The sequence below is a fragment of the Megalobrama amblycephala genome, linkage group LG1 (assembly GCF_018812025.1).
Source record: "Megalobrama amblycephala isolate DHTTF-2021 linkage group LG1, ASM1881202v1, whole genome shotgun sequence".
Classification (NCBI taxonomy): Eukaryota; Metazoa; Chordata; class Actinopteri; order Cypriniformes; family Xenocyprididae; genus Megalobrama; species Megalobrama amblycephala.
Window position 1 is genome coordinate 35,217,093 of NC_063044.1, and position 22,588 is coordinate 35,239,680.

Here is a 22,588-nt window from a genome sequence, read left to right on the forward strand (position 1 = left end):
GTTGCTGGTTGATGTGAGAGGCATTCTGGGATACCTGGCTGTCACAAGTACTCTCTCAATGCATCTTCGATTAAAGTCGGATCAAGAACACATTCGGGGATTTGAACTGTACTTGGCTAGATGTGACCTTTGAATTGGATCAATACTCGGGCAGCAGCTGATGACGTTTCACAAGAACAGACAAGAACGCATATTAAAAAATGGATAACTAATGAATGAATGAGGCATTTATATAGCACTTTACTATGTACTACTGTACACCGTAAGTGCTTCACAATCACATCAGGGGTCGCTCCTCATCAACAACCTGGATAATTCAACAGCAGACACAGAGCAACAGCACCAAGATCAAATCTGTGGTTTATTGATAAAGAAAGCGCCTATTTGAAAATTTGATCTGACGTTGTCGGAGTTGTGAGATCCAGACGATCACTGGGCGTTCAGTGCTCATGTACCCCGCCGAGAGCAGCCTTACCTCGGCTAGTCCTTCTGATGATTGCCGCTGACTCTGATGACTCTGTATTGGTTAAACATGAGATATAATTCATCTTTTGTAACAGGCAATCTTTGGTCTCATTAATCTATAATTTGTTCCCTGGAAAATCATTTTGGCTGAGGGTAAAGTTTCATAACTTTATATATTTAGGCTATTTAGCTTTACTGTTGTAGTCTATTAGAGCGCTGACTTTGAACGCTTGACTGAACTGTTTGCTTTAATTTTTATTGTAGCTTCTTATACCTGTAAATGTAAATGTACCTTTTGCTTAGATTTTTATAATGGCTGTTATTGATCATTAAAGGGCACCTATTATGCAAAATTCACTTTTACATGGTGTTTGACCATAAATGTGTGTTGGCAGTGTGTGAGCAAAACCACCCTAGAATGAGAAAAATCCACCCAGTGGTTTTTTACAATCTCAATAATTCATAAGCACTGTCTCAGAACGCCCTGTTCTAAGATTGCTCTCACTGTGACGTAGAATTGCGCTAAGCCCCACCCACGTGGTTTGATTGACAATCTGGTTTTGGCATAGACCCCGACCTCGGTGATCGGTCAACCATCCTCCATTGTTTCAACGACGGCCGGTAATGTCTCATAAGTGTTCTGTTGTGGGATGTAATAATGAATATAGTAGTTTTCACTTACTTCCGACATCAGAGCCACTGAAAACGCAGTGGATGGATTTTATTTACGAAGGAAAGGCGCCACTCAAAATTCCAAAATACGTTTATGTTTGCGCGAATCATTTTTTGACTGACTGTTTTGAGAACGAGGGTCAATTCAAAGCAGGTCTTGCTTCAAAGTTAATCCTCAAGTGTGGATCGTTGCCTACTGTTCGCGATCCAACGTCACCTCCAGAAGAAGTAAGTGTATTTAATGTTTTTTGAGCAAATAGTCATTTCAGTCGATGTCAGCCAGTTCAATAACAAATGCGTCTAAAGTTGTTGTCGTCGTCGTAGAATGTCTGTGTATATAATTTAAACCTTGTTTGTATAGTGTGTATCCACACGTATATATATATATTTTTTTTTTAAAGATATTGTATTAAAATCTGTGTATGTTTACTTAGCAAACGTTATCACAGTATTTGTGTTTGTAGTTTCAAAAAATTGCGCGAACGTTATCACAGTGTGTGTGTGTGTGTGTTGCACATCCATAATTGCAAAGGGGACGCGATTAAAACTCTATAAGTACATAAATGTATCAAATAACCATTCAGAGACGTCCTGCTCCATTCTCAATTGTGTTTCTTCTGCCGGAGTCTCTTCATCATCTGGGTCTGATTCCGGTTCAAACATGTACGGCTGAATGCCATACAAAACAGCGGGTCTCTCACTCTCAGCCATTCTGCTTCTAACGACTGTTTATTGCCATAGGTATGCAAGTTACGCCCTCATCCAAAGGCAGGGCGGGGATATGCAGCTCATTTACATTTAAGGTGGTACACACCAAAACAGCTCTTTTTAAAACAGGCCCCAAAAATGACATTTTCAAATGGTTATAATAAATTAACTGTGGGGTATTTTGTGCTGAAACTTCACAAATACATTCTGGGGACACCCAAGACCAATATTACATCTTGTAAAAAGGGGCATAATAGGTGCCCTTTAAAACTGACATTTAACAAAATGAGACAGAGTTGTGTTTTATGATTGCAAACTATATGCACATATTGCCTGAACCACATATGTTTATTATTTTTAAAATGTAAATTAAAAGAGGAAGTTTTATAGTTCTGTTTTATACCATTCTGGTGTTTTATAGTTTGTTTGGTTGTAAATATACATGCAGTGAAGATAATCAGTGACTGCGTTGTCTGAACCACATGCATGGGTATTAATATGTTCACTTTATTGTTGCCTAAAATATACATACAGAGATAACTGGAGTGGCCAGAATATCAAATGTCAAGTGTCCCCAACTAAGCATGCCAAAGGCGACAGCAGCAAGGAACCCAAACTCCGACAGGTGACATCAGGTGACAAACAGGTGTTAAAATTGAGAAAAAACCTTGGGAGAAACCAGGCTTAGTCGGGGGGCCAGTTCTCCTCTGGCGAACAGTGCTTTGTTATGATTCAGTTAACTATCATAAGTCCGATAGGATCGCAACAAAATATGAAAAGACAATGCAGAAAAGCTGAGCGCATGTGGCGAAAGACAAAACTCGAAATCCATTATCACATCTATAAAGATATTCTTCATGCTTTCAATGTGGAACTAGGCAAAGCTAGACAGACCTTCTTCTCAAATATTATAAACAGAAACCTAAACAACACCCGCAATCTTTTTGCTACTGTAGAGAGACTAACAAACCCCCCAAGTCAGATCCCCAGTGAAATGCTCTCAGACAGCAAATGCTGTGAGTTTGCTTCCTTCTTCTCTGAGAAAATTAATAATATCAGAAAGGCGATCAGCACATCCTTGATCTGCACCGGGGTAAAACAGATCAGATCACAACCTCAGAAAGTAGCTATTATGTCTGTTTTCGAAGCAATTGATGGTAAAATTTTGGAAGAAACAGTACAGCACCTTAAAACATCAACCTGCGCCCTTGACACACTTCCCACATCTTTTTTCAAAAGCGTATTTAACTGTTTAGAAGCAGATCTCCTAGAAGTGGTAAACGCCTCACTTCTCTCTGGGACTTTTCCAAAATCCCTGAAAACTGCAGTTGTTAAGCCCCTCCTGAAAAAGAGCAATCTGGATAACACCATATTGAGCAACTACAGACCAATCTCAAATCTTCCTTTCATAGGCAAGATCATTGAAAAAGTTGTTTTCAATCAGCTGAACAAGTTCTTAAGCTTGAATGGATATTTTGACAACTTTCAATCTGGTTTCCGACCGCATCACAGCACAGAGACAGCACTCATAAAGATAATAAATGATATTCGCCTAAACACAGATACAGGTAAATTATCAGTGCTGGTTCTTCTCGATCTCAGTGCTGCGCTTGACACTGTCGATCACAACATTCTTCTTGACAGGCTGGAAAACTGGGTTGGGCTTTCTGGGATGGTCCTTAAATGGTTCAGGTCATACTTAGAAGGGAGAGGTTATTATGTGAGTATCGGTGACCATAAGTCTGAGTGAACATCCATGACATGCGGAGTCCCTCAAGGTTCAATACTCGCACCCCTCCTGTTCAACCTATATATGCTGCCACTGAGCCAAATAATGAGAAAGAACCAAATTGCATATCACAGCTATGCAGATGACACCCAGATTTACCTAGCCCTATCACCTAACGACTACAGCCCCATTGACTCCCTGTGCCAATGCATTGATGAAATTAAAAATTGGATGTGCCTAAACTTCCTTCAGTTAAACAAAGACAAAACTGAAGTCATTGCATTTGGAAACAAAGATGAAGTTCTCAAAGTGAACACGTACCTTCACTCTAGGGGTCAAACAACTAAAAATCAAGTCAGGAATCTTGGTGTGATTTTGGAGTCAGACCTGAGTTTCAGTAGCCATGTAAAGACAGTAACTAAATCAGCATATTATCATCTCAAAAATATTGCAAGAATTAGATGCTTTGTCTCCAGTCAAGACTTAGAGAAACTTGTTCATGCTTTCATCACCAGCAGGGTGGATTACTGTAATGGGCTCCTCACTGGTCTTCCCAAAAAGACCATAAGACAGCTGCAGCTCGTACAGAATGCTGCTGCCAGGATTCTGAGCAGAACCAGAAAACATGAACACATCACACCAGTCCTCAGGTCCTTGCACTGGCTTCCAGTTGCATTTAGAATTGATTTTAAAGTACTGTTACTTGTTTATAAATCACTCAATGGCCTAGGACCTCAGTACATTGCAGATATGCTCATAGAATATAAACCTAACAGATCACTCAGATCATCAGGATCAAGTCATTTAGAAATACCAAGGGTTCACTCAAAGTAAGGAGAGTCTGCTTTTAGCTGTTATGCCAGCCGCAGCTGGAACCAGCTTCCAGAACAGATCAGGTGTGCTCCAACAGTAGCCACATTCAAATCCAAACACATCTTTTTACCTATGCATTTGCTGACTGAGCACTGTGCTATGTCCGAACTGTTTGCATTTTATTTTATACGTATTATCTTTTTATTCTTTTAAATTCCTTTTCCTGTTTTTATTTCATTTTTAATGTATTTTATATCTTTTGCGTATCATCTTGTATTCTGACTTTTAATGCATTTTAAATATTGCTGTCTGGTTGAAAGAGCTGGGAGAATTAGGAAGAAAGCATTTGTGATTAGGTTAAAATTTGGTACAAACCATGGGGAAATTTGAGCTGTGGTGCATGGTTAAAATATCTCTGGATTACAGTCAGGACACTTTCCAAAGGGGGAAATTTCCAAAGAGGAAATTAGAACTGTGTTGCATAGATAAGATATCTCCGGAAGGGGGGATTAGGGCTGTGTGGTGCAGTTTGAGGTGTCTTGGCAAAAGGGGAGATTGAAACTTTGTGTATCAGTTTGGAGTGCCTTAAAAGGTAGCAGTCCTGTCGTGTGAGGAAGATCCATTCAGATCTGCTCTGATGGATAGATCTGCTCTGATGGATAGATCCGTTTAGATCCACTCTGATGGACAACAATAACAACAACAACAACAACAACAAAAAACTCCCTGAGACTTCCTAGCTCATCCATCCAGATAGAAAAATTCTCTGTTTTTACTGTTATTTCTATTCCTTATGTTCTATTTTTATTATTCTTCTTTATGTAAAGCACTTTGAATTACCATTGTGTATGAAATGTGCTATACAAATAAAATTGCCTTGCCTTGTCTTGCCTATTTAATCCAGTTGAGGATCGTATTCATCACGCCGGTATGGACGGTTTGTTGAGGAACTGTGCTACTGGTTGTCGTGTCGATGAGGCCTTCACAATGGATGATCTAGTTGACTCAATCTCTGCTGATACTTCAGGGCTGCGTTGTGGTTAAGTCAGGGCACTGGTCCTCAGTCTCACCTGAAAACGGCCTGGATTTGGTTGACTACGGTAAACCTCGGGATAAACAGAGACACTAATGTTAGCGTAGATGCCATTCTTCTTCTGATGTAATGAGAACATCTGGTGTTATAGGAAGTGTTCCTGGTTGCGGCTGACCTAGTCTATGCAGCCTAATAATCTTTTAACGGATTTGAAAATATAAATTGATAATGTGTTATGTGTATGCCAGGTTAAAGAGATGCGTTTTTAGCCTAGATTTAAACTGACAGAGTGTGTGCTTCCCGAACAATGCTAGGAAGATTGTTCCAGAGTTTAGGTGCCAAATAGGAGAAGGATCTACTGCCTGCGGTTGATTTTGATATTCTAGGTATTATCAACTGGCCTGAATTCTGAAATTGCAATAAACATGAAGGACTATAATGCTTTAAGAGCTCGCTCAGGTACTGGGGAGCTAAACCATTTAGTGCTTTATAAGTAATTAACAAGATTTTAAAATCTATACAATGTTTAACAGGAAGCCAATGCAGTGATGACAGAACTAGGCTAATATGGTCATACTTCCTAGTTCTAGTAAGAACTCTAGCTCATAGTCTGTAAAAAAATATGGACGTAGTGTCTGTGACGTCACCCATAGAGTTCTGAACAGCAGTATTGAGGCGAAAATGAGGTCGCTGCCATCTTAGCTGCGTGTCACTGCACGTCACTCCCGGGTAACTGAAAATGGGCAAAGAGGCGGGACATGGTTTAAACAGAGGTGCCATGGTTACTGAAACCACGCCCACCTAGCTTGATGTGACCATGAATCCAAAATTGCGAAATTAATCCAATCCATTGCACTTGGGTAAAATGTCCATGAGTGTCCATTGAAAAACAGTATTTTTTGTCCACAAAAGCATTAAATCCATGAAATATTAATATATTATCCATTGTTTGCATCACATATCTTCTGAATGATCTGCTCTCCATCATCGTTCTTCAAGAAATTATACAACCTGGGGAGCGTTTATCTTGTAAAACTGTATATATCTCACAAAAAAAATGAGCCCGCGTCCAAAATGCACCAGTTTTAGTTATAATATCCAAGCAGTGTTGTCGGAGTTTGAGGTGTCTTGAGAGGGATATTCTCCAGCCATAGTCATAGTAAATCTCACGAACAAAACTTTTAGCCAATGCCAAGACGATCCTTTCCTTCCGCATGCGTGCACATCTGTCTCGACCATTAACGCAGCAAACCATATTATTTTATAATTGTATAAATTAATTCTGAAAAAAGCACAAACACGGCAAAGATGCCAAATTCAGCGGCTGGAATTAGCTGAGGTAAAGTGACGACTCACAGACAGCAGCGGCAATCACCTGTCACTCAAGTGACCACGCCCTTAATTATGTAGAACTTTAAGGCTTAATATAATTTAAACGGATAAGTTATAAAAAAACTCACCCCCCTCAGAGTTGTCATGAAGGGCAAAATGATCAGTATAGACCAAAACCACAATTTGTACCAACTTGTAAACATGTTTATTTCTGCTGTAAAGTTAGGCACTTTAACATGGGACTCAATGAGATTCTGCTCTCTTTTGCAGCCTGTCCCTAGCGGCCAGTCAATGAATTGCAGTTTAATCCACTTCCGTATTGGCCTCACGCGAAAAGGAGGTATTTTGTACGAGCTGTAGTTTATTTATCAGGCGAGCAGAACAACCACCCAGTAAAGCGTTACAGTAATCTAGCCTTGAGGTCATAAAAGCATGAACTAACTGTTCTGCATTTTTCATTGAGAGCGTATGTCGTAGTTTAGATATATTTTTAAGATGGAAGAATGCAGTTTTACAGATGCTAGAAACATGGCCTTCAAATGAAAGTTTGGTATCAAAGAGCAAAGCCAGGTTCCTAACTGACAACAGCCATCAAGTGTTAGACAGTATTGTAAGGTTATTACGTGAAGATGTTTTTTGGTCCAAAAATTAGAATCTCTGCTTTTTATGAATTTAGTAGTAGGAAATTTTGTGAATTGGTAAGTTTCGTCAGGGCGCAAAGAAATACAGAGCGTTATAGAAAATGATGATACTGATGATACTATAGAGAAATATAGTATCGTCAGAGTAACAGGATCATCAGCAGATCATCTTACTTCAATCTAAGTGTTTGCTGTTAGAAACTGATTATTTGAGCCAGGATATATGAGATAAGATCATAAAACTGCTCTACTGAAACACAATCTGTTATTTCTCATAATTTGACATGGATTAAATATCAACAGGAAAACAAACATTAATGACAGTCATCTTCATCAACCACTGCTGTTTAATAACCCTGAATTAACTATAACTATGAAACATGGTATGATTTTATGATAGCTTTCATTGCAATAAATTAATTAGATCTTTAACAAGTGACACACCCTGCTGGAAAGATCTCACTATTTATTGTTTTATTGCTGTTTTTGACTATTATAACAACAGCACTGAACTAAACAAACTGGTTAACACTTGTTTTCAATACTGGAATTTCTCTAATTTCACTTGCATTCAAAACAAAATAATAAACTGGAGTCTAAAAGAGTGCAAATTCATAAATAAAATTTATCAAATGGAGAACATAAATAACAGGGAAGTCTATTAATTTTGCATATATGTTAACATTCATTGTAAACAACAGTTTTAAATGGTTTACGTGTTGTTAAATTGTTACAAGTTCTCCCAGTCTAGGGTTGGGAGACTGTAACAGGATTAAATTAAACCAAAAAGGAGAAACGTAAACCGAAAAACTTAGAGGATTCCCTTCAGTCCTCTGCCCCAGAAATGTGAATCAAGGCAGGAAAAATGGTCAAGGAAAAATGGAAGCAAACAATCTTCAGAAGAGGGACTAGTCAAAACAACAAACAAAAGGATTACTTACTATTGCCCTTTCTCTAGCTCAGAATTCCAGTTAAATTCAGCAGTGAGCAGAATCTCATATTTTGAGTAGTTAATTGAATATCCTGATCCTTTACCAAAATGGCTTAACAGATTATGAACTGACAGAAGTGATGAAGATGGGTTTGTGATATATAAAAGAATGTTGTCCGCATACAAACTTATTTTATGATGGTGATGTTTTGATTGGATTCCATATATGTTATGTAATTGTTGTATTGCAGCTACCAAGAGTTGAATGAAAAGTGCAAAGAGTTGCAGTGATAGTGGGCAGCCTTGTCTGGTACATCTTTTTAACCCCTTTACGTTCAAGGATCGGCGACGCCTCACGTGTGACATTGTTTACATTGATCGCTTGTTTACAATACATTTTATCAAGTAAAATGATCAAGTTGAGTGAAATTTATTAAGTTGTGTGAAAGATGCAAGAATGCTGATTCAACCTGTACAAGCATTATACAATCAAGATAACTTTATAGTAGTTTTTTGTTATTCTGTATGACTGTGAACAATTTCCTAAGACAACAACAGAGAGGGGGCGTCCTTACCTTTTTGTTTCGTGGAACTGTAATGTTTGGCAGTATAATGGTGACATCGACATTTTTTCCATGGGAATAGTCCAATACAAGATTTCCATAGTAAATATTTGTCCAAAAGCATGCAAACTGGTATAAAAATCGATATAACTTCTATTGTTTACATCCTGTAAGCGCTATTCACAGGTGCGCTGTCATGTTTATTCGACGAACTGTCCACATCTAGCGCTTTATTCAATGAAATATAACTTATCACTGTATTTAGTAGAGTGTCTGTAAATGAATGAGAACAGCCCAGAAGATGTCCGATGAAAACTGGACACATATACATGTATTAAAAAAAAGTTGACAGGCGCTTTCAGTGACGTGTGATTACGCACAGGCAAACGTAAGTGGGAAAAAAAGTAAAAAGACAGCAATGGCAAACTATTGTGTTGTCATGTAACGTTAGCCTATGCAATAACGATTACGCCAATGTGTTGATTTGCATAATCTCGCGTGTAATACATTGTTGTTTAGTGTGCGTAACAATTTGCTTCCAGAAAAAATAGAGCACGCCCGCTGGCGTGACGCAAATATAAGGGACACACACACCTGCTGGCCACTAGCACTCGCACTGCTAGCATAATCTCGTGTGTAATACGTTCATCAGCCATGGATCAGCGTCGTGCACAGAAGTTGTTTTCTCCTGCTTCTGCATTGGAAGAACTTAGGCGAAGCAGTGATGAAGAGAATGTGGATTATTCGGAGGAGAGTGCTGTATCTAGCGTCTTTTTGCAGTCTTGGTCATTAGCTGCTGGTGTAAATGTTCAATAAGGGTAACAATAGAGTGGGTATGATGGTAAATTGCTTTGTGTAAATGATCCTTTGCGTTTGAATAGAAAAAATGTAAACTGATGTTAATCTGCCATCAGGGCAACAACAGGTTGGGTATGGCTATATGTTGCTGTATGTAAATGATCCTTGGAATTTGAATATAAAATTTACGATTGTGTAAATGTGCCATCAGGGCAACAACAGGGTGGGTATGGCTGTATATTGCTGTATGTAAATGATCCTTGGATTGCATTTTTCTAAACTTTTAAGAGGAAAAAAAATAAACCAGATATAGTATATAAATTGTGCTTTGTGATATTGGAATGATAAAATGTATGGAAATGATCAAATAGACTTCTTATACTTCACAGTAAAAGGTGGTTACCAAGTGTCCCTTTGGCATCTCCAAGTGGCCTTTTTGGAAAGGTGCCAAGACATGCACTGAAATAAATGATTGTAAAAAAATCATTTTTGCTTGTATCACCTTAAACATATATTGATTAGACATATGGCTTTAGTTTGCTTATGTTTCCAGACCCCTATTTTATCTGCCTTTTGCAATTTTCATTTCCATAAACAATTATTATGAAAAAAATATATATATCCATTGTGTTTGAGCTTTTTTTATCTCTCTATGAGTAATTGCTAGAGTAATTCTGAGTCTTTCATAGTAAACTGTCAAGTGTCAGCTTTCAAATGATACCTTGGTTTTGTGTGTAGTCCGGAGGACTTGTTAGCAGCAACCATTTTATTTTGGGTATTTCATTTTTCACTACCTGGCCAAAAGTGGGGGTGACTGGTAAGGGGTTAAGTAAAATTGATTTGATATAATACCACTAGTTATGACCGATGCTGTTGGTGTATTATAGGGTGTTTTAATCCAGCTGATGATATATGATTTAAAACCAAAGTGACTAAGTGACTGTTTAAGGCAGTGGTTTCAAACTGCCGGCCTGCGGGCCATTTGTAGCCTGCCATCCCCCTCCACCCGGCCCACAACTGATCTCAAAAATAAAACATAATCCGGCCTGCTAAATTATTATTCTCTATAATATTCCATACTCAGAAGAATGACATGATTATATTATATATATATATATATATATATATATATATATATATATATATATATATATATATATATATATATATATATATAAGCGCACAGGCAGATTTGATGAGAGCTGTTCTAAGGGGCCATTCATATATCGTGTCGTGTCACTTTCTCCTTTTTTCCAAAGCGCTTTTTAACTCCCGTGGCATCTGTCATTGCTATGCAACCATGAACTGCCTTCTCCACAATGAGGAAGTTTCAGCAAAGGAATAATTGATTTCTAGTCCTTGAATTAGCTCTACTACTAGATATATTCATGGAGATGAGAAATAAAAACCCGCCCTGTACAGCTATGATCAGCTGAGCTTTCGGTGTCGGTAAGGAAAGGCCGAAGCTCATCGGTTTGTTCTTGTCACATGACCTGCAGTGCATTTGCGGCATTCTGAAAAGTTGAGATGTTTCCATCTCGCTGCGGCATAGGCATGCCTGGAAAAAACGAGCGCGCCGCACCGCTTCTATTATTAGCGTGCTTGCCAAAATTTCACTAAAAGAAGAAGAAACGCGTCCAATGCTACCAATAAATGTTACCGATGCTCAAACGATATCTGTGGCTCAGCTGTGTTAGCAGATGCTGCCAGATGTCTGGCAAGAAATATAATAGTGTGCAAATGTATGCAATACATGTGTACAGTACAGCGTTATTCAGTGCAAGATTTTGTTGATATTTAAGCTAAAATAAAGTTTTAAAATATTTGCACTAACTGTTAAAAACTAATATGCCTACTGTATGTAACAATGATAGAGACACTGCTGGTTAAATGAGAAATAATGCAAAGGAAAATACATTTTCAGAAATGTTGCACTTTCTTGTGCTTGAATGTTAAAATGGCCCTCCTATGAGATGTCAATCACAGCAAAGGCCCCCAGCTAATTTGAGTTTGAGACCCCTGGTTTAAGGTAAGATTATTTCTTTGTTGTTCTTTTATTATGTTGCACTCAACTTATAAAATCACCTTTTTTGTGGTTTGTGAGATATTTTGGGCTGTTCTTGGCGCGGATCACATGTTGCTGAAAGACAGACAGACAGACAGACAGTTATCAACGGTGAGGCATTCCGTTCCTGTCCTGCATCCCGACCCACCCTGGCTGCTGTCCTCAAGGCCGTGCAGTGAGAATGATACAGCTTCAGTTGCAGCTCAAAGTTTTAAGCCTCCGGTGCCTCAAGCTACTGCCTGTTGTCATTGTCTGCTGCAACCCCATCTATCTCCTTGGTTGTTCAGCCTAGCTTTGCCTGGGTCTGATCTCACCTGTCTTACCATCCTCTTCCTCTGTTAGAATGCTGTGACATACCCTGACAGCAAAGAGTAGCGTTGATAGTGGGCAGCCTTGTCTGGTACCTCTTTTTAAGTAAAATTGATTTGATATAATACCATTAGTTATGACCGATACTGTTGGTGTATTATAGAGTGTTTCAATCCAGCTGATGATATGATTTAAAAGTCCTCTCATGTCATCTTTATTTATATAGCGCTTTCCACAATACATATTGTTTCTTATCACGCTAAAGTTGGTTTTTGATTGAATCACTTCCATTGTACAAAAATGTTAATTATTACTTTAGGCACTGCTTAAATGACACCTTTCCTACTGAAAACTGAATACCTTTAATGCATTCTAATGCATTTAAAACTAGTGGTGGACAGTAACAAAGTATTTTTACTTCGTTATTTTACTTAAATACAATTTTCAAGTATCTGTACTTTACACAAGTATTTTTATTAATTAATTTTAATTAAATATTTTAATTAAAATAATTAGCCAAGAACTGGAGGATCCTCTGAATGTATTACTTATTGTAACTGAAAAACATATTTAGGTCACATCTGTCTGTTGTTTTTGAACTAAATCTGCTGTAAAGGGCGATCTGTTTAATACCACCACTGAAATGCTTTAATGTGGACATATCCACATCAATGTGTCTATAGATAGTGATCTCGATTCAATCAGATCAAATTACATTTTAAAACTTGCCACTTCAAATAACGGTTGTATAGATTACCTCATTATGGCACTAGGAGGTGCCAAAGTGACGTAAAAAGGACAGGACAGGGTTTATGAACTATACTGGGATCAACCAGCTGGAGGCGATCAAGACGCTTTCAGGACTTGTGCGGCACACTTGAGGCGTTTCTAAATACCAAGTATGCCAACTTCGGACTTGGGTTCTTGGTAGTTCAGACTCCGGAAAACAGACTTCTGAGGACGGGAGGACACAAGTCCGGTGATTCTGCATGTGATACAGCAGCGTACTTGATAACGTCACACAGCTCGCTCTGGTTACTCCAGTTATCTCTGTATGTATATTTTAGGAAACTATAAAATTAAATATGTTATAAAACACCACCCTTTTTTGTTTTCATTTAAAAAACATAAACATATGAATAGCCATGCATGTGGCTCAGGCAACATGTTCATTGATTATCTTCACGGAATGTATGTTTATAACCAAACAAACTAAGACACAGCTCTTCCTCTCTTTGTTTAAATTTTAAAAATATTAAACATGTGGCAAACATAAAACACAACCCTATATCTTTTTGTTAAATGTTAGTTTTAATGATCAATAGTAGCAGTAATAAAAGTATAAGCAAAAGGTATAAGAAGCTACAAAAAGAAATAAAGTAAACAAACATAATCAAACACAAAGTCAGCACTCTAGTAGGATACAAAGGTAAAGCTAAATGGCCTAAATATATAAAGCCCTCAGCCAAAATGATTTGTCAGGTAACAAAATATAGACTCATGAGACCAAAGATCACCTGTTAAATATGCAAAAGATGAATTATATCTCATGTTTAACCACTACAGAGTCAGTGGCAAACGCCAGAAGGACTAGCCAAGGTAAGGCTGTTCTCTGCGGGGTACATGAGCACTGAGTGAACTCCAAAACATCAGACATTTTTTTTTAAATAGGCACTATCTTTATCAATAAACAGCAGATTTGATCTTTAAACCAGTACATTCTTGCCTTAAAACTATATATCATGACATGACATAATAATATGTTTAAAATATGCATGTTTTCTAATCTGCTATTGACGCTTGCTGGTTAGTGCGTTCTGGGATACCTGGCCATGTCAAGTCCGCAAAAGTCCCCTCTTGAGGTGTCCTTGATAAAAGGGGCGGATCAAGAACACATCCGGGGATTTGAACTGTACTTGGCTAGATGTGAACTTTGAATTGGAACAGAACTCGGGCAGCAACTGATGATTTTTCATATAAACAGACAAGAACGCAAATTAAGAAATGGTTAACTAATAAATGAATGAATTAATGAATGAGGCATTTATATAGCACTTTAATATGTATTACTGGAGAAGGGTCGCTTCTCATCCACAACCTGGATAATTCAACAGCAGACAGGGCAACAGTGCCAACTATAGCTGGAGAGGAGAGATTTGGCTAACTTTCACAGAAGAGACTTTGTTTCTCAGCACATAAAGATGAACTACTTATCGTGATTTCAGACTGCGGTGATGTGGTTTCTCCACTGCATGGATCTTCATGTGTATCTTCAGGTTACTTTTAATAGAGAAACTCTTTCCACACTGATCACACATGTGTAGCTTCTCACTGCTGTGAATCATCTTGTGTTTTCAGAGATGATGAATAACTGAATCTCATGTCACACTGAACACTTGTAAGGTTTTTCTCCAGTGTGGATCCTCTCATGTGTTTTTAGAGATGATGAATAACTGAATCTCATGTCACACTGAACACTTGTAAGGTTTTTCTCCAGTGTGGATCCTCTCATGTGTTTTCAGAGATGATGAATAACTGAATCTCATGTCACACTGAACACTTGTAAGGTTTCTCTCCAGTGTCGATCTTCTCATGTGTTTTCAGATATGATGAATAACTGAATCTCATGTCACACTGAACATTTGTAAGGTTTTTCTCCAGTGTGGATCATCTCATGTGTTTTCAGATATGATGAATCACTGAATCTCTTGTCACAGTGTGAACACTTGTAAGGTTTTTCTCCAGTGTGGATCTTCTCATGTGTTTTTAGAGATGATGAATAACTGAATCTCATGTCACACTGTGAACACTTGTAAGGTTTTTCTCCAGTATGGATCTTCTCATGTGTTTTCAGATATGATGACTGACTGAATCTCTTGTTACACTGTGAACACTTGTAAGGTTTTTCTCCAGTGTGGATCCTCTCATGTGTTTTCAGATGTGCTAACTGACTGAATCTCTTGTCACAGTGTGAACACTTGTAAGGTTTTTCTCCAGTGTGGATCATCTCATGTGTTTTTAGATGTGCTAACTGACTGAATCTCTTGTCACAGTGTGAACACTTGTAAGGTTTTTCTCCAGTGTGGATCCTCTCATGTTTTTTCAGATTTGATGACACACTGAATCTATTATCACAGTGTGAACACCTGTAAGGTTTTTCTAAGGTGTGAATTCTCTGGTGCACTTTTAAATGGTTTGCTGAAATAAAAGTCTTCTCACACTCAAAGCACACGTACTCTCTCACACCAGTGTGTGTTTTCTCATGTTCATGTAAATAATACAGCAGTGAAAAACTCTTTCCACACACAGAACATGAATGTGGCTTCTCCTTTGTATGAACTCGCAGGTGTCTCTTCAGGGCTGATGACCCTAGAAATGTTTTGTCACATTTATCACATGTGTGTGGCTTCTCTCCAGTGTGAACTTTCATATGACTCTTAAGATTTCCTCTTTGTGTGAAGCTCTTCCCACATTGATCACATGTGAAAGGCTTCTCTCCTGTATGAACTCTCATGTGAACATCAAGATTTCTTTTGGTTGAGAAACTCTTTCCACACTGAGTGCAGGTTGTAGATTTCTTGTCTCTTCTTTTCTTTAGAAATTTATTTTTAGTCTTTAAGCGACTCAAAGGTTTTTCTCCAGGTTTGTCATGATGTTTCTCCTCCACTTCACTCAGTTCTTCACTCTCCTCCTTCACTTCCATCAGCTCTGAAATGAAAGAAAAAAAAGTCATTTCATTGTTAGTAAATCAAAATAAAGAGAGAAATATGAGTTAAAGGTCATAAAATTGAGACTTGTTGTGATAGACAACTGCTACAAAACATTACGATCATTTTGATGCATTTGCATAAATTAGTTGCATATTCCCTGAAACTTTAACATTAATCTTCCATCGTAAAGGACCAGCTGTCGTTCCAACAACAGAATCCAGTGCTGGTGAAGGTATATGTGTGTACGCCTTTTCAGCGCCCTGTGAAGTTCACTTAATTTTAGAATTTAGTCTCAATTTTACTTTAGCTGCTCATTTAATCTGACTCCAATTTCAAATGTTTTTACATCAAGATTTAGTGAATTAAGACAATCAGCACTGAATGGACGTCTTCTGTCAGAGTTCCAAATAGCTGCTCGCCACCTTCCCTTAAATAATTCTTAATAATTTATAAATAATATTAAGAAAATAAAGAAAAATGCTCTGAAATATTTTGAGTAATATATTTGATCATTGACAAAATGTCTAATGTGATATAAACAGCCATATTTTGACATCAACATTTAGATTGATATTTAATTAATTTTCCTAAAACTGTGCAATTATTAAGGGCCGTCACAGCAGACTTCTCCTTCCACTGACTTCTTTCATGAACATGTGAATGTAAGACACTGGAAACACAAGATCAAGTGAAGTTTGCAGTAAAGTAGAGTAGATTGTATATTTTAAAATTTTGTAGTGATTACTATTTGTTATTTAGTTTTTAAAAATACATCACGTCATATCTTGACGGTTGCCGTGTTTAGAATTGCTCGAAGTCTCAATTAGACTGACTGAATCTTTAAATGTGTTATTATCAGTGTCCTACATGATTCACTCAACCCTGTTACTTCTGACATGATTTTCCTCCTTCCAAAACCAGAGGATTTCTTAAAGGTGCCCTAGAACTTCTTTTTAAAAGATGTAATATAAGTCTATGGTGTCCCCTGAATGTATCTGTGAAGTTTCAGCTCAAAATACCTATAGATTTTTTTTAATTAATTTTTTTAACTGCCTATTTTGGGGCATCATTAACTATGCATCGATATATAGGTTGCACCCCCTTTAATTCTCGTGCTCCCCCTCCCCCGGAGCTCGTGCTTGCCTTGAACAGCATAAAAACAGTTCACACAGCTAATATAACCCTCAAAATGGATCTTTACAAGATGTTCGTCATGCATGCTGCATGCATACATCGGATCATGTGAGTATAGTATTAATTTGGATGTATTACATTTGATTCTGAATGAGTTTGAGGCTGTGCTCCGTGGCTAAAGCTAACATTACACACTGTTGGAGAGATTTATAAAGAATGAAGTTGTGTTTATGCATTATACAGACTGCAAGTGTTTAAAAATGAAAATAGCGACGGCTCTTGTCTCCGTGAATACGGTAAGAAACGATGGTAACTTTAACCACATTTAACAGTACATTAGCAACATGCTAACAAAACATTTAGAAAGACATTTTACAAATATCACTAAAAATATCATGTTATCATGGATCATGTATTGCTCCATCTGCCATTTTTCGCTGTTGTTATTGCTTGCTTCACCTAGTCTGATGATTCAGCTGTGCACAGATCCAGACGTTAATACTGCCTGCCCTTGTGTAATACCTTTCATAATGTTGGGAACATGGGCTGGCATATGCAAATATTGGGGTCATACATATTAATGATCCCGACTGTTACGTAACAGTCGGTGTTATGTTGAGATTCGCCTGTTCTTCGGAGATCTTTTAAACAAATGAGATTTATATAAGAAGGAGGAAACAATGGAGTTTGAAACTCAGTGGGTGCTTCTCAATTCTTATTTGTGCATCCTCGTTTCCTTTCCTTGCTTCCTTTCCTCGCATCTTAGTTCCACCCCTTCAGGATGCGAGGGAAGGAAGCAAGGAAAAGATGCGAGGACGTAGGAATTGAATCAAGTGAAATGATAAATCCTCGCTCCCTTTAGCGTCACTTCAAAGCGTCATCAGCTGCGCACGAGGGATCTACCCACATGTTGATAAAGTTTGGTTATTTAAATAAATATATAATAAATATTAATAAAGCAAGATGCCCCGTTGAAATATATGAGGTATAAAGTTTATTTAAATTTAAATTATTGTGACAGATATAAAGGGGGAGGAGAATTTATGTGTGCGTCAGGTTTCTCGATGAGAAAGACTTCCGCAAAGGATGCACCTGTGTATCCTCGCTCATGACTCCTCAGGAAGCCTCCTCACTCCTCGATCCTCACCTCCTCGCGGTGCAATTAGAGAATTAGAGAATTAGAGAATTAGAGTGTATGTCTTTTCCATGTACTGAACTCTTGTTATTCAACTATGCCGAGGTAAATTAAATTTTTGAATCTAGGGCACCTTTAAAATTGTGACGCCCAGGAAGTGACATCATCTGGGCTCTTTCTACAGCATGATGGGAGGACAAGATAATAATCTCAATCCATTGTCTCAGTTTTTACACAAAGAATGACTGCATTCATCAACCCTGTTACCAAAGTTATTGTGAGAAGAGATTTTGCTCAAGTTACACTCACAACCCTGTCAGCCATTCTGGAAAGTTCATTTGGTGTTTACAGTTTATTCCTAAAATTAGCAATGTTGTAAACTGTATTGAAAATGCCTAAATTCGGGTAACACTCCTGGAAATTGTGAACCGGATATTGATAGATTTTATATTGGTCTCAGCATTGCAGGAAAGTGGACAGAGGGTCCTTTGTCCTCTGTTAAAGCTGTATCCTATGTGTTAACATATGGTTTTCTTTATGTACCGGAACCATTGCCATATAAGGAACAAGGCTCTGCTATGATGGGATGGGAGACAGGGAATGGTCCCTGCTTTTTGTATTATAAGCATAGGAAAAGGTCTTTGGGATAGCAAGGAACTCCTGGATAGCTGACCAGGAGATGACCATATTTAGACTTGTTTTTCTATATGTATCACATTCCTATACCATGAGCTATATGATGTATTCTCTCTCTCATTGGCTGAACCTATACTACACCCCTTGTACTCTTTCTATATATTCTCTCTTTTCTTATCAATAAAATGAGACTATATTCTCCTTCAGCGCTGAGTGATTGCTCATTCAATTGCCAATTAAGAGGTCTGGGATGAGGCACGAGTTAGGAGCAAAAACAGATATGAAACAAATGTAAAATACGTAAATATTTACTTTGATCTGATGTTGACAATCAGTATGAAAGTTTCTCAAACTTCCCTTTACTGAGCTAGAAAAGAACATTATGTATAATTTCATAGTTTAACTGCAAATCTGCAAATTAACTGCAATTCACTGATGATGTGAGTGATGTGGGAGGAGCTTCACTGATGATGTGACAGCTGTGGGAGGAGCTTCACTGATAGTGACCTGTAGTGGGCGGAGCTTCACTGACTGAACTACAGATTGGTTGGAGGAGCTGATCTGCCCAAATCAAAAATATCAGTTACTGTATTTGTTTTTATAGGGTTAGAGACCAGAAATCAAATTTTAGTATCCGCATCAAAATAAATGTACAAAAGCAAATTTAAATAGAAAACCCATTAAATGCAAGTGTCTTTTTTTTTTTTTTTTTTGCTATATTAACCTCTTTTGTATTTCACCCTTAAACTAATTGCATTAATCATTTATATCCATCTATTTTAAGGCAAATGAGGCTAATTCAGAACATCCCCAAATCCAGGTGTGAAAAACTTGTTGCATCTTTCCCAAAAAGACTCATGGCTGTATTAGATCAAAAGGGTGTTTCTACTAAATACTGAGCAAAGGGTCTGAATACTTAGGACCATGTGATATTTCAGTTTTTCTTTTTTAATAAATCTGCAAAAATGTCAACAATTCTGTGTTTTTCTGTCAATATGGGGTGCTGTGTGTACATTAATGAGAAAAAAAATGAACTTAAATGATTTTAGCAAATGGCTGCAATATAAGAAAGAGTGAAAAATTTAACGGGGTCTGAATACTTTCCGTACCCACTGTATTAAACTTTGACAAAGAGTAGCTTTTATTGTTATAATTGTGATTTTTATAATATTTAGATATAAATCCAACTGAACAATACTTGTGAAAATGTCTTTCAGTCAGTCAAATAGCAAATAGTGGAGCTCTGCAGCATTTACTGGTAAAAGTGATTTTTTTACATTTAAAACTGCATTTTCCAAAAGATGGGCAAAAATCTTACACTAAACCATGTCCAATTATCCATTACTCCTATTTTTTTCTGTAATTTAATATAGTTACTTCTGATGTTATTGAACTAAATACTGTGTTTAGAACAATTATATATAATACAATAGTGGATTTAACATCAAAATTAGGGCTGTCAATAGATTAAATTTTAATCGCAATTAATCACGATTAAACTCACACTTATCGGGAAATTAAGCATACATCAAATTGAAGTGTGATTCTCACAAAACTGTATTTTTCAGCTTTTTAAGGTAAATCTAAGTGTCTTTTCAGAGGTCTTTAAGAGGACACTTACAGACTCCAAAAGGACACCAAAAAACTAAATGCTATGAGTCCAAATAATTCATACATTTATATACACTAAAGCACCCCCACAAAAAAAAAAAAACCACAGCAAAAAATGTTTAAGAATCCAGTGTATAGTGTGTGTAACAGCAAAGAGCTTGTTTATATTTTAGACCAGTCCAGTTACGATACTGAACAGGAGCACATGGAGAAGCCAAAAAACCCTAAAACCAACCTTGACCTGCATATATACTGAAGTACACAGCAACATACACAGGACAAATCCAAACATTGTTCTGAATGTGTGTGAAAACGTGAATGTACTGAAATGTGTCTGTGCAGAAATACAACATGTGATCAGTGCCGAGAGAGAGAGAGAGAGAGAGAGAGAGAGAGAGAGAGAGAGCGCTCATACATGATTTGTTTTAATATAACGGACTAAAATAATGGACAAAATATCTTAATAGAACATGATCTTTACTTAATATTGCATAATTTACTTGGGTAAAGTTGGTTTTATATTCGCACATTCGGACATCCGTATTCAATAGCCTTGTTAAAGGTACAATTTGTAAGATATTCGCAGTAAAATATCCAAAAACCACTAGGCTAGTGTTATATATTTTGTCCAGCTGATTACTAACAATATCTCTAATGTTTTCAACTACTTGTAAATCATGAGAAAATTCCCATTCTAAACAGTGACACGGGGCAGTGCAGTCACCTGTCAATGACATCAGTTACCCTTTGTTACCGCCTTTACTGACGTAGAAACCACATGACAACAGTGTCGTGGACAAATGCGGAAGTAGTGTCTAGCGTCCAGCAAACCACTAGCTTGCTTCAAGTAGTTCCTTATTTACTTCTTGCACGTTTTATGGTGGATTGTGTTACTTATTTATGGAACATAATTACTGTTTACCATCTGCCGCTGGTTCTGTCGACAAGGACAGCTCCCGTAAACCTCATACTCATGACTGGAAAAGCAGAAGCGGCGCCGGCGACTGTGTCATAATAAAAGTCCCGCTGCTCGTGGGGCGTGTGTTGATCAATCGCTCCAGCTCCTCGTTCAGCTCCCGCAACACTCGGTCCTGCTCTGCTTCATACTACAGTAACGTTAATAATCGCATCCATGAACATGATTTCTTCCCGAGTCCTATCCCGATTATTTTGCACCGTCCGTTGAGATGGAGACCACATGTCCAAAGTTTCCGCTCTAAAACCTGGCGTCATCAAACTACGCCTTTGTTTTGAATAGGCTTCTAGCGACCTCTAGCGGAAAAAAATATTACAAATTGTACTTTTAATCACACTACATTGGACATTCAGTGGACATTCACAAGTAAATATGCCATTAAAACAATACTTGCCTATTTTGATCGACTGTGAAAAATGTTGCAAGTTGACAATCGTTGGTTGTCAATATCATGTTGCTGAGATAGAGATAGAGATAGAGAGAGAGAGAGAGAGCGCTCATATATGATTTGTTTGAATATAACAGACTAAAATAATGGACAAAATATCTTATTAGAACAGGATCTTACTTAATATTGCATAATTTTGACTCATACAGTGTATTGTTGGCTATTATACAAATATACCCGTGCGACTTACGGTTTAGTGGTCCGGGGTCACATTTAATAGAAATACTGAATTTTAAAGTTGTCTTACGGGTGTGGAACGGCATGAGGGTAAGTAATAAATGACAGAATTTAGATTTTTGGGTGAACTAACCCTTTAATTACAAGAAACCAGCCCTAAACCAAACCCTAACCCTTGCTCTACAGTAAGTCCACTTGAATGAAAAGACTGAGTGAATTCAGACACTGAGTGCGTCTGAAGGAAGAGCTGCTGATTTCACAGAGTTTGTGCTGCTGTTTAATAATCATTTGAAACTGGAAATTCGTTCAGCATGTGCAAACCTTAATTAAACCATTTCATGATCAATTAAACAGGAATTTATACCTGAATGATATTATGCTGGAATGAATGGATTCAGTAATATTATCTGTAAGATTATATTTCTGTATATTCTCTATTTCTGTAGAGCTGGACATTTTTATAATGATCAAATGACTGAGTTCAGCTGTGAGAATAAAACCAACCTGTTTGTTCCTCAGTTTCTTCATGTTTCACACTGAATGTTTCTTCAATCTTTATTTCTTCAAACTCCTCTTTATTAAACTCAATCTTCATGTCTTCAGTCTCCTCTTTAATAAACTCCATCTGTAAGTACAGAATAATTAACAGAGTTAAAAGTCTTTAGTGACCTGTTCCCACTCAAAACTAACACTACAAATTAA

The 22,588-nt window shown here is 37.5% G+C and overlaps 2 protein-coding genes across 2 annotated transcripts in view; one reads left to right on the forward strand and one right to left on the reverse strand.

The window, feature by feature from the left end:
- LOC125245430 overlaps window positions 1–22,588 on the forward strand; it is a 1,350,402-nt gene that overhangs the window by 111,761 nt on the left and 1,216,053 nt on the right.
- On the reverse strand, window positions 14,410–15,654 carry LOC125245860 (zinc finger protein 235-like). The gene has a single exon (XM_048156671.1). It carries the CDS (start codon window positions 15,571–15,573, stop codon window positions 14,689–14,691), a length of 885 nt encoding a protein of 294 aa, XP_048012628.1. The 5' UTR covers window positions 15,574–15,654; the 3' UTR covers window positions 14,410–14,688.

What these genes read in the sequence shown, in the direction of transcription:
- LOC125245860 (XM_048156671.1), bottom strand. Translation starts at nt 15,573, where the DNA reads ATGAGAGTTCATACAGGAGAGAAGCCTTTCACATGTGATCAATGTGGG.